Consider the following 16,083-nt stretch of genomic DNA (forward strand, 5'->3'; position numbering starts at 1 on the left):
CAATCAGTCAGACGTCAATCCTGGGCAAAGCAGATGAGCCTCCTGTTACTGTTTTGTGAGCGCCGAATTCAGGTCGCTGCTATGCTACTGGCATGACGCATATACTGTATAGAGCGTATATGACACTCAGAGATGAGCACGCTGCAGAATGCGTGAGATGCAGATAGAGGAATAACGTTCGTAGCCCAGCAGAGGCTAGCACAGGGCTCTAACAACAGGGGATCATATAGTTGCATATATAGTTGGGCCGGGCATATAATTGGGCTTACTTCCGTTTGTGGTCAATTAATTAGTATATTAAATGCCATGAAAAAATAATAATTGCAACTAGGTTTCGGGAAGGTGTGTCAGCAAAGTCGTCTTCGTTACGGGCTTTCATTTCCATTTACGTTCGCCATCCACAATTCGCAGCTAACCAACCAAACTTTGCTGCCGAACTGTGGCTTGCGCGAACTACATGAAAGCGCACCAGTAAAAGCGCAATATTATATATCGTACGCATATGCTATTTCATTCATAGTACACAGCGGAACACGAAGTACACAGCGGAAACCAGTGGTATAATGGTGTCTGGAGTATACCAATTACCGAGCCTGTGCACTTCAGTTTAGACGGGAGAGCCGACACTTGAGGTTCTGACCCGCCTAAAAAGACCGGACAGTTCTAATTGACAGGGTGATAAGGCTTTCCGGCGTTGAGTGTTCCTGCTATCCTTTTCAAATATACTTGCCTTATTAACTTCATATGGGTTTCACGCATACCTGGACACAATTTTCTTCATTTCCGTAGGTTTCTTTCTTTTTGTCTTTGGTTATCGTTGTTTGTCTTTGTTTGCCTTTTCCAGATTTTCAATGTGACATTTTTTCTCTTTTTTTCCGGTGAACCAGCAATAGTACCTCCGAGTTATCTGCTCCGATCGCTCTGGGGCACTCCGACGAAATGCTTCGTGTTTAGTTGGTGGAGATGGAGCGCTCTGGTTATTATAATTCGGCTGGATCCCTTCTAACTCGTTAAGTGCGACTCGGAGCGCTCTCTGGCGTTCTCACCCGCACTGTCAGAGAGGTCATAAGATAGGGGAGGGTTCCGGCCACGTGACCGCTGGCGTTCCCGCTGAGAAGTCTCATCGCGTTGGTGTGATTGCTTTGGAGCTAATCACCTTCATATGTCTTCTTTTTCTTTTTCGACGGGAAACCGGAAATTACGATTAGCTACGCTTTTGCCTGTGGTCCCCGAATACTAGAGAGCTAGTATTCAGACGCCCTAGTTCCCTGTTTCCCTGCTCCGAAGGCGGCTGTCGTGCAGTCTTCGGAAGTAAGTTAGAAGTAACTAGTGCGGTTAACTGTAACTAATTACTCTTCCTAAGAAATGTAACTTTTAGCTGTAACAAGTTACCCTTTTCCAGTAACTAGTTACAGTAGCTATAGTGATGTGATGTGATAGAAAAAGAAAAAAGTAACTATAGTAGCTTCAGTAACTATAGTTACTTTCAGAATCGTAAGTTTATCGCAATAATTTCGGAAAGCGTTTGCTTTCAGCACCCTTTGCCGCATGTTATTCATGGCTCGCGCACCTGCTCATAGCTCTAAAAGAGTGGATATGTGAAAAGGGTGCAGCTATCACCGCGACTCAGAAACAAGCCCGTGGTGCGTAGTAACTGTTGTCTCCAGCTACGTTGTCAAGTAAGATTTCCCAAGACTGCTGCCGTGCTCAGTGATACCTTGTAGATACCATACCATAAGTAGCACTGGTCTGCTTATCCTGGCCAGTTCCATCTTTTTTATATATACCCAAGCTAGTACATGTGTAATCAGCCTAAATTTCCAAAAAAGAATGCTGTGCGGCTGTACTCTAATACCTTGGAGAATATAACACTGTCAGAAATTGAACCTCATCCAGACCACATATTGATGTTTCTCGTGGGTTATTCTCCTTGAACAGAGAGAGAGAAAAAAAAAAGATGAGTGAAATGCTGTACGATGCGATTAAGCCACAATGGAGGATCGGCGGTCCCGACATGGCACTCTGTCCGTGGCATCCGTCAGGTGCGGAGACAAACACTGCCATCCTCTGTGATCGGCAGTATTGAAAATCACGGGCAGGCACTTAAAGGTGCGCGATACGCACTTAAAGGCACTTAAAAACGCGATAGTAAATCCGCGTTTTTTAACAGACAGCGCAATTGATGGTTGACGGAAACCTTACAGAAACCCGCCGCCCCAACCTCCAAAACCATAAAAGTAAAAACACAAGGCTGCAGTCACCAGACCTTGTGAGGGGATAACCACCGCTCTGTCAAAATAGGAATACATAGAATAATATATACAGCAATGGACCTGCGTCTTAGGCACGGTTTAACCACCGCCAATTAACACTTAAACCGAGATTAGTCACCCCCTATACTTGGTGTTAGTCGTCAACTCTGTTTCGCCAATGCGGGGTAACGATATTTCCCGTGAAGCAGGGTCGCAAAGCACCATTCGTGGCACAGAGGTAGTGATTAACACCAAGTTTACTTAAGATTAATCTCGGTTTAGCTTGTAACAGGCGTTGGTGAAACTGGGCCTTAGTGTCCTACAAAAGTTAGTGCTGCGTAAAGTTATCGGTTGGCTATACCACCCTCGGTTGCTTGTTGCCCTAATAGTAGCATGTGCTCAGTGCCACGGTTAGTCAGTTCGTAATGCCTCCTTCATATGTCACACGTACCATCCAATCGAGTACACTAGAGAATAAATATCGAGAACACTTTCCGGCGCCAAAGTTGGCTCGTGTGCATGTGACGCGCTGTGACATCCCGCTGTACTCTCGCACCGCGCTGAAGGAATCCTACAGCATCGTGCGCTTCAAGACTTGCACTTACTAGCCTTGGCAGCGGATCCTGCACGCGCAGCGAGCGTATACTTAATGCACTGCCAAGGCTATTAAAACGGCCCCTAGAAGTGCACTACTCTTTTGGGATCCCTGAAGGCGGAGCCAGAACACGGCGGAGTGAAGCACATTTCTTCACACACTTCCATTGAGTCAATGCGAATAAACTGACGCGTACTTGAGCGCACTTCTCAGTTTTATCCTCGCGGACGCTCCCTATTTGCCATCATGCAAGGCAGACCATACCAACTGTCCACCCCGCTCGTTGCTGTTGGCGCTTCCAAAAGGGCTATTGAAGTAATGTTCACTTACCTCCTAATGCTTTGCAGACAAGAATGAGCGATGATCCTTCGTTGAAGGGTCCAATGATGGGACGATTTACTAGCGGTTCTCCCGTCTTATTGGCGATGATCACCTCCGCAGGAGGAACTACAAGGAAGAGAACTAAACGTGAGTAACATTTCTTGCATGATGCTGTGCGTGTTCACCACGCGACTTTGATCATCGGAAAGGAAATAAGCGCTCTGAACGACCACAAGCCGGCTTTACATGAATGCGACAGAGGCGCACCGAATTCATTCGAAACTTCAAAGAAGTCTGTACACAGCCACTTACATGGATGCGCATCGAGTTAACCGTCAAAGTAACGCTCCATGGTGTCATATCTGAAAGTAAGGGATTCACCTTCCAGAGCTTCTTCTGCATCGCACTGTCCGGCCGAAACGGCTCGCAGCTAACGCCCTCGTTCCTCCTACTGTTTAGGTACGGTGACATGATGCACTTGCTGCACGATACGGCTGCGGATACTTCTGAATACCTCTTAGTTAATGTGCGCCCTACACCTACAAGCCCGACTACGTACCATGCGCGGCTGAACTCGCTGGCTAGGGATAATATCGTGTTAATGAGGATGCATGAAGTCTGCGAGTTGCAAATTGTGCGTTCATCACGTTATGCACCGAGCAGGTTTGCTCGCATGCACCACAAAGCGACTCTTTTATACGGTTGTAAAAGGGTTTTGCGGTGCATTCACATTCTACTGGATATATTGAACAAATGCGCTTGATAACTAATAGCTGGAAGCCTGTTGGATAATTATGTGATTTATTTGCTCTGCATTGTCGTAAGCCATCCTGTACGCACGCATGCGCAACATGCCATAAAAATTATTCCAAATCCTATATTAAATCCTGAGTCATAATGTGATTAATATCCAGGGTTTCCGGTAGTTAGCGAAAAGCACCGATAAACGTACACCGGTAAAATCTTCTCATGTTCGGTGGAAACGGATTTTGCACCGATAGCCACCGTAAATGACCTTCTCAGGCTGCTCGGTTTTTGCACCAAAGAAGGGAATCACTCAAATAACTGATGAACTCCACTTCCCTCAAAGGCAAGAAAGCTGAGAAAATGCGGAACCTGATGTTGGGAGACCCTGCAGTACTGTATGCTAGGTTGACCTTTCTCTCAGAAACCTCAAGTATTCTTGTTGAAATCATGAAACTGATTGAGTCAGAGCGTACAATAGTAACTGACGTTTTCTACGTGCTTGGACTGAGATTAGATGCGAAACTGCAGACGTGGTGTGAAGCAACACCGTGTTCGGATTTTGGAACAAGAACAAGAAGACGACAGAGGACGCGTCCTCTGTCCGTCCGCTTCTTCGCGTTCGTTACCATGTCACGGAATGACTGTACGTCGTGCATGAAAGCTAGTACACCTTGACCTCAGTGGTAGCGGGGACCGGCAAAGTCATCATGGCTTAAGGCAATGGAAAGCAGAAGTCAGGGGAAGTCAACAACAGTCGGATCCGGTCAGGTGGCGAGCCCGACGGGAAGATTTCTGATTGGAGGATTGAGGGAGCAATCGCTGCATTATCATAGGTCGTGTGTCCAGAGTTGTGTGAATTTTCCTATACTATGAGCTATGAGAGCCGCCGCCCGCGTTGTTTCGCGACAGGCGAGGGCGAGGAGGATTCTTCGTCGTACGCACGGCGCGCCTTCCTTTTACGTACGGACGAAAAGTCGAAAACATACGAGAAGCTACTCAGGGAAGGTACCGCTTCGCCACTCGTCTGGTCTGCTGAAGACAACCGGTGCTTGACACGTCAGTCTGCGAGAAGAAACTGCCATCCTGACATAGAGAGTGAACAAATATCTCATAAAGACCCCGCGGTTGTTTGCTGAAGAATCTGAAACTCCCTGCTCACCAGGTGAACTTGCCGGTGTTTCACCTAGTCATGGCAGCGCTTATAGTCCGTTTGTGGGCGGAAAGCCCATGGGTGCTGGTCCATCAGCAGCGATTGCAGGAGACATTCTGAGGCCGCGTCTTCAGATATCGTAGATGTAACTCCAAGTGGCAAACCAGGCACTCGTAGCAGTCATGAAAAGTCCGATTCACTAAGGCGAATCACTAAGGATGCTACTTCAAGAAGTTGTAAAAGTTATTCGAAGTGTACTGACATTACCTGTGACCTCCTGCACGACAGAAATGTCTTTCTCATGCCTCCGACAGGTCAAAACTTAGCTACGCTCTACCATGGGGCAGGCCAGATTAAACCATATAGACTTACTTTATTGCCACACTTACTCACTAAGTGAACCTAAATAATCCATCAAACGAGTTTGTCAAAGGAACAACTCTTTAAAAAAAAAAACAAGCTTCAACATGTAGATTCGGACGACGTCTTTACATACCATCTGAAGAGGCTGTGAGGCTATTCTGAGGCTATGCTGGTTTCGGCGTTTGCTTTCTCTATCAACAACAACAACAACTTTATTAGGAGATGGTGGATGGGGAGTGTCATCGCCGGGGGCGATACTCTACCAGCCATATCAAAATATAAATGTTTCACTTGACACAAGTAGTACGGATTTCGTTTCTGTCGCACTTTCCATTCACTGTGGTGCGATTACACGTCCACCTTGGATGCGTTACAGTTTTACCCCCCCCCCCTCCCCATGTTCGAAGTGCTTGGAGCATTTTCTTCCTTGCTTTTTCTTTTTTTGCGAAGCGTGGAGGTAATTTTTCTGTTAGGGAACTCCAGAGGCGCAATGTGTTTCGCGTATTAGTGGGTACAAGTAACCCTTCGATAGGTCCGGTACACTGTGGCTCCTGGCGTCAGCAGGGATGTCGTACCCGTTGCTTCAGGGGGCAGATGGCACCTGCAGCTTTCGCAGGCACCGCGTGCCCCTTGAAGTCAGTCCAGAAGTCAGTCTTGAAGTCAGTTGATCAGACGGCACCTATCCGTCACTGGGTTTAGAGTGTACAGGCGTCTCTCCGTAATAAATAATGATATTTAGAAAGAGGGCGTCCGTAACCTCGCTTCCGAGGAAAGACTGCGAAACATGAAGAAACGTTTGTCAGCAACATGTGCGAACATAAAGGGAAGCGAATCCGAGAACCCAGACTTGGATCCTCGAAGGAACGAACACCACCGTCGGTGTTGCTGAGTGACTGAATTATTGTCGAGCTCGCTAAGATCCAGTCAAAGGAGCGGAAAAAGAAGATCCTAGTGGGATTCTGTGGCTCACTTCCGCGCGAATAGCTGCTTCCCACATTGAACTACGACACGTGTAGACGTGGCTCAAAGGGGCGCTAGAGTGCAAAAGTTTCTCCTGGTGGAATGAAAGACGCCGTTAGCTTGATACATCATAAAAGGAACGGTGTTCATTCGTTCCGTATTTCCCAAAGCAGCACAGCGTACTGAAAGTTGAGTGCAATGGGAGTGGACGGTATGTGTCTGATCAATGTTCCTTAGTTTCACGGGTCTGTTCAAGGCTTCCACCTACCCATCCACCTCCATTGCGCTCGACTTTCAGTACATTGTGCTGCTTGGGTCGTGAGTTATGCGCGAACCAAACCATAATTTACGTTTTGCCTCTACTCCGCTACTTAATAAGAGCGCCAATGCGGAAAAGCATGTCATTAATTAGTCTCCTCAGAGGATCCTTCACTATCATTGGGTACATCATTTGAAGGGACCAGTGACATGCCTCTTCACATTCCCGCTACCCTTGCGACACGGGTCAGTAACGGAGGACTTTTAATCATTCTGAAGCTTCAAGGAGAAAAGTAATCATAAAAGCTGTCAACTGTGTCCATGACGTTTCCCGTACGAAACTTCCTGAATAACCTGAATCAGACCTGAATCCGGGCACTATCCGGCTGATTCCGGCTGAATCCGGCACTGTTCAGGCACTATCAGGACATTCCGGCGTCGATCCAGCCGGAATCGGATCCAGGACAATTGCGCACCGGACAATTGCTCACCACAGAACATAGGTGGGGAAGTTACTTTTATTTTGTAGTGCACTACCGTTACTCACTACTTTTTCAAAAGTAACGCGTTACGTTATTCGTTACTGTTGCGATAGTAGGTAACGCGTTACTAACGCCGTTACTTTTGCATTACTTCGCTAATTGTCCTTATAATATGTACCGTTTTCGGTTGAGTCACACAAGTGCGTTCCGCAGATCAATACTCGCAATATTGTGCACAAACAAGGGTCGCGCATGAACAAAACTTACATGTATGATTTATTGCAACGCAGAAGTAGTTGGCGCTCAAAATTTTCATCTGTGTGGCTGAGCAGACTCCTAATGACACGTGCGTGCTGCTTGTCAAGGTTGATAGAGACGGTGACCTTTTATCTCGCACAGTATAAATCCAAGCAGCGAATCCCTTAGTACTTCGTTACTTGTTCAGACGGTAGAGGATATTTTTCTGTCGCTTTGACCCCATTCGTCCGAAAAATACCAAAGGGAGTGAAAAATAGAGGTGGTAAACAAAGGTGACATCTCAACCAGGGTAGGTCAATAGTCCTTTTGCGTTCTTCGCGGGTGCCGATGTGACCTTCTTGTCATTGTTGAAGATGAATAGAAAAAATCGGAGATTTTCCCGGAGTCTACAGGCAAGGTCCTCGCTCAAGCTTTCAAGTTTAGACGATGAAGCAATGTTCCCAAACACGCAGTAACGCATAACGCCGTTACGCGTTAGTTAGTAAAAATGTAATGACGTTACGTTACTCATTACTTTTCTCCCAAATGTAATGCGTTACCATATTTCACTACTCGAATGTAACGCGTTACCGGTAACGCACTACTTTGTAACCCGTTACTCCCCACCTATGCCACAGAACCACTGAAGCCGGACAATTGCCCACCGCCTCTTTCACCGCACTTATATGTAATGTTATTTCGCTTCTTATGTGATGTGATTTTATTATATTTGATTTAGAAAGATACGTCAACTATTAGGTAGATGTATGCATGTTCTTCAGATATTTATTTTTTGCATATTGCCTAGGATTTTCGAGCAAATTTTCCTGTTTGCTAGGATATTTCCAGCAAAGCCGGAGCGCGCACACAAGCGAGCGACCAGTGACGCATCAGACGGGCGGTGCCTTGTTTGTAAAGGACGGAGGAGCAACATAGCACCGGGTTCTGTGTGGTTTTATTCCACATCATGTGTGCGGTGGCCTCAAGGGGTTGTGTAGGGGCCCACGGGCCTTACTTTGTCTGCTTGGGCTGCAAAAATTAATTTGTATAGTTAATTACCACTGCGTGTCTCATCTTGCCCCACGCGATGTCTCGTCTTGCCCCGAGGGTTGGAGGAAGATGAGACAATCTGTATTTTTCAATTTCTTGTTCTGTGTTTATATTAGACCGGCTACGTTCGCTCTGCATTTACAGGTCAGAAGCTCTAGACCAGTGTTTCTCAAACTTTTTCAATACGTGACCCCTTTGAGTAGTACGAAACCGAACATGACCCTCCAGCTCTATAAGCATTCCGAAAATTTACTTTTTTCAATGACGCATTTTAAAAAAATTAAACACAGAGAGAGCTATCAAAAGTACTTACTAATGTTTTTAAGAAGAATTGATTTAATCATGTATTTTAATGAGAAGCATGTATTTGCTTTCCTGATAGAAGCAACTCAATAAGTTGGTCTGTGTGGCTCAAGGCATATCGCATGTCCGCTTGGACCCTCTATGACCCATTTGAGGGTCATGACCCGCAGTTTGAGAAACACTGCTCTAGACCCCTGAGAATGTGTCTATGGCTAGTTTTTCTTTTTTTGAAAAACACGAACATTAAAAATTTCACGTTCAAGTGCAAATTTCTGTCTTATCTTGCCCCACCTTACCTAATCGTGCCATTTGATCAGAGCGTTCTATGGGTGCCATTCATAGCGTAGGCAATGTTGTATCCAAAAACATATGTACTGCTTGCGACACGGTTGTCCGGAATCGTCTGTCAGCAGTTCTGCAGGCCATATTTCCTTGGCTGCCCTCGGAAATGTTGTGGTAATATGGCATTTAAAGAAAGATCATGTGCTGCACGTGTTTATTACTCAAAATAAATCGTCTTTCAACACCTGGAGATTTGAGATGGGATAAATCACGTGGTGCTGATTTCAGACAAGCGTGTCGCAAGCAGTACTGTCGTGGCCGAAACGGGACACCCACGTGCAAAGAAAGCTTACGGCCACAGTGGGAGCCGTGATGTCAGGGAGGGTCGTCGCCTCAGGCCACCGGGTGTAACGGTCGATGATGGTAAGTATGTATCGACAGCCAGGAGAGGGAGGCAAGGGACCGATGAGGTCCAGATGAACCTTGTCGAGGCACCAATCGGGCGGAAGAAAGGGAGCTAGGGGGGAGGAGGTGTACCGCTGAATCTTGGCGCGCTGACAGCTCTTGCAGGAGCGGCTCCATAGCTTGCTGTTAGCGTGCATGCGGGGCCAAACATAACGGCTGGAGACCAGCTCCTGTGTCGCACGGATGCCGGGATGAGCGATGGAGTGAAGAGCCTCGAAGATCTGGCGGCGTAAGGGAGCCGGCACAAAAGGGCGGGGGCAACCGAGAGAAACGTCGCAGACGACAGTGCCGGAGGCTCCGGGAAGGGTTACGTCTTGGAGACGTAAGCTGCAGGGAGGATCGAATCGTAGGCGTGGCAACTCTGCGTCAGAACTCTGACAGGCGGCGAGAGCGTCAAGATGCAGCGGAGGCATGGTGGTAAGAGAGGCGACGCGACTGAGTGTGTCGGCAACAACGCTTGCTGAGCCGCTGACGTGACGGATGTCGGTGCAAAATTCGGAGATGAAGGTGAGCTGGCGAATCTCCCGAGGGGCGTACGAAGCGCCGGAAGTAGTGAAGGCAAAAGTTAGTGGCTTGTGGTCGGTGAAGGTAGTAAACTTCCGGCCTTCGAGGAAGCGATGAAAGTGCTTCACGGCCAGGAAGACAGCAGGGAGCTCCCGCGAGAATGTGCGCTGTTCACGTGGTTTCAACGTGCGGGAGAAGAAAGATAGGGGTTGCCAACCGGCAGGAACTTGCTGTTGCAACACGGTCCTTACAGCGGTGGAGGATGCATCAACCATAAGGCTGGTGAAGGCGTCGGGAATGGGATGGACAAGCAGAGTAGCGGCAGACAGGGCCTGTTTAGCGGGTTCAAAGGCATTGGTGGTCGTGGATGAGCACTCCAGGGGCCGTTGCGACGGTTGGTAGCCGACATGAGATTTCCTCAAGGTAGCAGGATGGAGGCACAGCCGGGAAAGAAGCGTTGATAAAAATGTATCATCCCCAAGAATTCGCGGAGCTTCTTGATGGAGTTAGGGCGCTAAAAATCCCGGATAGCTGGCACCTTGGCGGACAAGGGAGTGATCCCGGAACTGGGGATGCCATGGCCAAGGAAATCGAGCTCCGAAATGCCAAACTCGCTCTTGGCGGCGTTAATGACGTTGCCGTAACTTGGGAGGCGGGCGAAAAGGGCGCGAAGATGGATTGCGTGTTCTTCAATGGAGGAGCTGGCAATGAGCAGGTCGTCCAAATATGCAAAAACGAAAGGCAGCCCCCTAGTGACGGTGTCGATAAAACGTTGAACGGTTAGGGCGGCGTTCCGCAAGCCAAATGGCATGCGCACGAACTCAAATAAACCAAAGGGTGTGTTGATGGCTGTCTTGGCGATGTCTTCAGGCGTCGTCACAGGTATTTGATGGTACGCACAGATGAGGTCAATCTTCGAGAAGACAGTGGTGCCGTGTAGATGATTAGCGAAGTCTTGTACGTGCGGAATGGGGTAGCGATCCGCGACTGTGACACAGTTGAGAGTGCGGTAATCTCCACATGGCGGCCAATCCGCGGTCTCCTTGGGAACCATGTGGAGGGCTGTGGACCAGGAACTCGAGGAAGACATAATGATTCCGAGGTCCAGCATATGTTCAAATTCCTGGCGCGCGACTTTGAGCTTATCTGGAGCCAAGCGACGGGGTCAAACGTGAACAGGCGGGCCCCGTGTCTCAATGAAATGCTGCACGTCATGCTGGACAGGAAGCTTCCAGTTGGCAGGCTGGGTGAGGCTAGGAAACTCCTGCAGGATGCTGTCGAACTCGGTTCGAGGAAGGGGGCGACGGAGCATGGGGCTGAGCAGTGTGACGGTGGAACACATCCCTTGGAGGGAGAGCTTTGTGGTGACATCAATGAGTCATCGACGGGCCATATCAACTATAGAAGGCTGTACTGAAACGAATTTTTCGCCGTATGTTGGAATGGGGGTTGAATTAACGGCTTGAAGCGAATTTGTAGATGTGCGTCGCTAGATGACGGCAGGATCCCCAGGAAAAACGAGAACTTCAGCGCCCGTATCCACAAGGAAACGTGTGGCTGCGCAGCGGTCGGTGACGAAGACGAGGACGACTGTGATGTCGGTCAACAGCACACGTCCTCACTGGCTGTTGACGGCCGTGTTTCCCGGAAAGGTACACGGGAGGTGCCATTTGCGGGCCTTGTCACCGAAAGTCTGATGGTACCAGCATTCGGAAGAAAGGCCAGATGATGTGACGGCGAATTACGGGGCCGACTAACACGGCGGGGCGAACGTGGTCGAGGAGACCGGGACCTTCGGAGGCGGAGGCTTGACGACATCAAGTCGGACAGGCGTGTCACCTCGTCACGGCGAGAAATGAACTCCGGATGGGACGTCAAAGCACTTGAGCAAGAAGTGGCAGAGATGGATGGTGAGACAATGTCGATAATCCTGTCTGCCATCTCAGCTAAAGCTTCAAGGGAAACGCTGGTGGACGTAGTGAGTATCATGCACACCGCGTTACGCAGGCGTTTCAGGAACAATTCCTGGAGTATTTACACGTTGAGGGAAGTGGCGTGCTCGCCCAAGACCTGTTACATACGCCGCAGGAGTTGGGAGGGCTTACGGTCGCCGAGGACCTCAGCGGTGAGGAGCTGACGGAGCCGCTCATGTTCCGACGCAGTGGTGCGTCTTGGACTGCGGAGGCCCAAGCAGCTTTCAGCCGCATCAAGACTGCCCTTTCGGCAGAAACGCTCCTTTTCTATCCGAAGCACGGAGCGCCCACTACCCTCGTGGTAGACGTGTCTTCCGAGGCGGCTGGCGCAGTACTGCAGCACAGGTTCACGGACACCTGGCGCCCAATCTCTTTCTTCAGCAAGGCTCTCAAACCCGCCGAGGACAAATAAAGTACCTTTGGAAGAGAGCTCCTTGCCGCATACCTAGCAGTCCGGCATTTCCGAAACATCGATTTCACCATCCTTACGGATCATAAGCTTCTCACGCATACCTTCCCATCCGCCAGTAGCCGCTACTCCCTTCGAGAGATTCGCCAGCTGTCTTATCTTCCAGAGTTCTGCACTGACATCCAGTACGTTCCTGGGAGCGTGAACGGTCCAGCCGACGCCTAAGCCGCATCGCGCCGCTGTTCGCTCCACCCCCGCGTATCTCTTTGGAAGCTCTGGCCGCTGCTCAGGTCTCGGACCAAAAGTTTCGGTCATGGCGCAACAATAATTCATCATCCCTCCAGCTTCAAGACGTACCCCTTCCCGAGGCGGACATCCCCCTTTGTTGCGACGTATCCACCGGCCGCCAGCTGCCCTTCTTTCCATCCGTCTACCGCCTTCAACACCCTGCACGGCCTGTCCCACCCCGGCATCCGTCCTACCCAGCGGCTATTACTGTGCGTTACGTCTGGCCATCGATGAATTCAGACATACGTTCATGGGTCAAAGCCTGCCTTGCTTGTCAGCGGTCGAAAATACAGCGCCACAGTGTCACGCCGCTCGGCAGGTTCGCCCTGCACGATGCCCCTTTTTGACTCAGTCCACATGGACATCATGGAACCTCTTCCCCCATTTGGTGGATTCGGGTATCTCCTGACCATTGTCGACCAGTATACCAGAAGCCGTGCCAATAGTCGGCAGTACAGCCGAGACCGTCGCTTCCACTTTCCTCAGCACTTGGGTGTCCCGCTTCGGCGTCCCATCCCGCGTCACCACAGACAGGGGGACACAGTTCGAGAGTCGTCTTTTAGCCGCCTTCACTAATCTCCTGGGCACGGCACGACTACGCACGACTTCGTATCACCCTTGCTCGAACGGCTCAATGGAAAGGTTGCACTGCCACCTAAAGATGCTTTGGTGACGCATGATTGCCGTGCACATTGGACCGCCGTTTTGCCCCTCGTGCTGTTAGGCATCCGCACCGCTTTCAAGACCGACTTCGGTTGCAGCTCCGCGCAGCTTGTCTACGTCCTCTCCTTGCGGCTCCCCAGCGAGTTTCTGGTGTCACAGGAACGATCTCTAACGGCGCCTCAGCTCCTCCATCGCCTGCAGCGTGCCTTGGACACCCTCCGTCCGGTGCCGACCCGTACCGCATCCTCCAACCGCCTCTACATTCCCCAAGAGCTGGCCACTGCCACCCATGTGTTCCTCCGGTCCGGTGGCCTTCGGAAGTCGTTATGTCTACCCTATTCCGGGCCCCTCCCCGTCCTCCAAAGATCCGACAAGACGTTCCGGATCTCCGTTAACGGAGAGGAAGATACGGTCAGCATCGACCGCCTCAAACCCGCTTCCTCGAGGACACCACCGTCTCATCGGTTCCTCTGCCCAATGGCACCGGCATATGCGCGCCACCTTCGATGTCGCTGCCCGTGGTGGGTTACCCTTCACGAACACCACAGCACGTCACTTGGTCCACCTGCTTCTCGCAGTTTCCGGGGGGGGGGGGGGGCTGTAGCGCCTTTCGGCGAATGACGAAGTGGTCGCGCCTCCAGCATCGCGCGGCGCGAGCGTGCTATTCTTCCGTCATTCCGATCTCGGTTTTCGGGCCTGACGGCCGAGCACTAAATAGCCTCCTGCTCCTGCCCTTTTGGGAACTCCTGACTCGTTTGCCTCATTCCCATAGTCGAGAGGAACGACAAGAATGTTTATTACGCGCGCCCGGCGAGGCACATGAAGAACTGAAGAACGCGCGAGAACTTGGAGCGTCGATGACGATCAGGCCGCCACAATTCCAAACTCGCGAATGGATCCGTGGCGGCCGCAAAATCGCGGCAGTTACGGCACTCAAAAGAGACATTCAGCAAAACTGGATACCTATCCAAAGTCACAGCCTGCGTTATCGACAAGAAGACGAATATATCGGTGAGGAGATGCCGGCTACCCGTTGTGCAGGCGTGTGCTATCACCATTCAGAAATTGCAGGGAGGCACGTATGAAAAAGTCGTGTACTCCTACGCCAATAGTCATCCGCAAAAGTTGGTATACGTGGCATTGAGTCGCGCTGCAGACATAACCGGGCTGTACCTCACTAACGTTGACAGCAACTTCACAACGACTCCACGAACTGGGATAGGAGTGCTGCCTGAAGAAACTACCATGTGTGCAAAGTATGAACAGTGGTGTATAACTCAACCTCGACAGCTGAGCTCAAATTTCGCATTACCGACTATAATCATCAAATTCATTTTTTAAGTCCCCGCACTGTCAAGGTGTTTCCCTTCTGTACTACTTTCAGCAGAGTTAATTTGAACGCGGTTTCACCCTGTGGAGCGACGAGAGAGCCACCCATGCCGCGCTTAGGAGAAATAAAGGGATATGGTGTTTGTGCTAACCCACTCTTGCTATAGGAGTGTCGTTCATTAAGGTATGTCGTCACTATACCGATCTGCAAGGCCGATCGGCTTTCCCCGCTGTGCTTTGTCTATGGCTCACTATGCCGATCGGCCTTGCCGATCGGCATAGTAAAGAGGCACCTTTAGTGAGCTTTAGTACATCGTAAGGTGATCACGACTCCGAAAACATGATAAGCATGATTGCACTTGCTGTCGTTATCAATGCAGCGTTTCTGGTGATTATGCAAGCTGTACGCCACCTGATATCGCTGGGAAGCAATGTCGTTGCCCCGTTGGCGCCCCTCTGGGAACAAACATTCTTGTGCGCCTGAATTGATCACCGGTGTTGTATAATTGTAGCGTTGTATAACTGAATTAAAAGAACGAGTGTGTTTGTGTTTCTCTTCTAGAGGGCGTACAGATCAAAAACCTCTCGCGAGTTACAAGTCAGATACGATCATCGCTCTTGCGCAAGAGGGCATGCTATTTGTTGCACGCGTGACGTACCGTGCCCTCCTCTAATCACAGTCGTCCTTTCCCTCTCGTCTACCTTCTCTCCAATTTAAAAAGTTATTCTGTCCCCAGCGGGGTACCAACTTTCGTACCTTTCTTTCGTAGGCAGGCGCCTTGCCCCAGAGCTAAGTGCCCCCTGCGACTTCTGTGAAAGCGGGTATATTTCGCGATAGGCGAAAAAGGTTAGCCAGCTGTAGGACACTACCGTCCTACAGCTGGCTAACCTTTTCAGTGACTTCCTTCTTTCGTCACTGACTTTAGTGTTGCATCATGTCGATGGTTTTACAGACAAACACTTCATTAGTGAACTTGACGCCAACGTTCACATAGGAGAGTTGAGAATGAGCATGGAACGAATAAATTATGTTGAAAAAAGCGTATAATCGATATCCAATTATTGGCGTTCCCAGACTCTTATAAATGAACTTTACGTCATAGCACGCTCCTAGCCAAACATCATCTCAAACGATATTGTTATCTGCCCTGGGGGCTTAATCACTTCCATCGCTCGCGAGCCAACGAGGGGCGGAGCTCTCGTTAACACGAACACGTGACACGTTTCACGTGACGCGCTTTTTTTGTTGACGGGACAAAGGCGTAATCTCTTGCTCGCTTAAGGCGGTGCATCACCATCGACGCTCTATGGGAATTCCCATACATTTTTCAACTACCGTAGCGCCGCGAAAATTTGGTTGATCTCCGTGCAACTGCTTTTAAATGGAAGAGGATACTTAGAAATAGTGCCTAAACGAAGCAGATTTTGCGTTTTAGACTCAGAAATTTTTAT

General features: G+C 49.6%; 1 protein-coding gene across 3 annotated transcripts in view; it reads right to left on the reverse strand.

The window, feature by feature from the left end:
* Positions 1–16,083, reverse strand: part of LOC135385147 (hemicentin-2-like) — a 575,110-nt gene that overhangs the window by 206,433 nt on the left and 352,594 nt on the right. For all 3 annotated transcript variants that reach the window (XM_064614321.1, XM_064614320.1, XM_064614319.1), the window contains exon 3: positions 3,178–3,294. In XM_064614321.1, coding sequence (XP_064470391.1) covers positions 3,178–3,294 — 117 coding nt within the window. The remainder of the gene's footprint in view (positions 1–3,177; positions 3,295–16,083) is intronic.

Source organism: Ornithodoros turicata, chromosome 2 (genome assembly GCF_037126465.1).
Source record: "Ornithodoros turicata isolate Travis chromosome 2, ASM3712646v1, whole genome shotgun sequence".
In the NCBI taxonomy this organism is placed as follows: Eukaryota; Metazoa; Arthropoda; class Arachnida; order Ixodida; family Argasidae; genus Ornithodoros; species Ornithodoros turicata.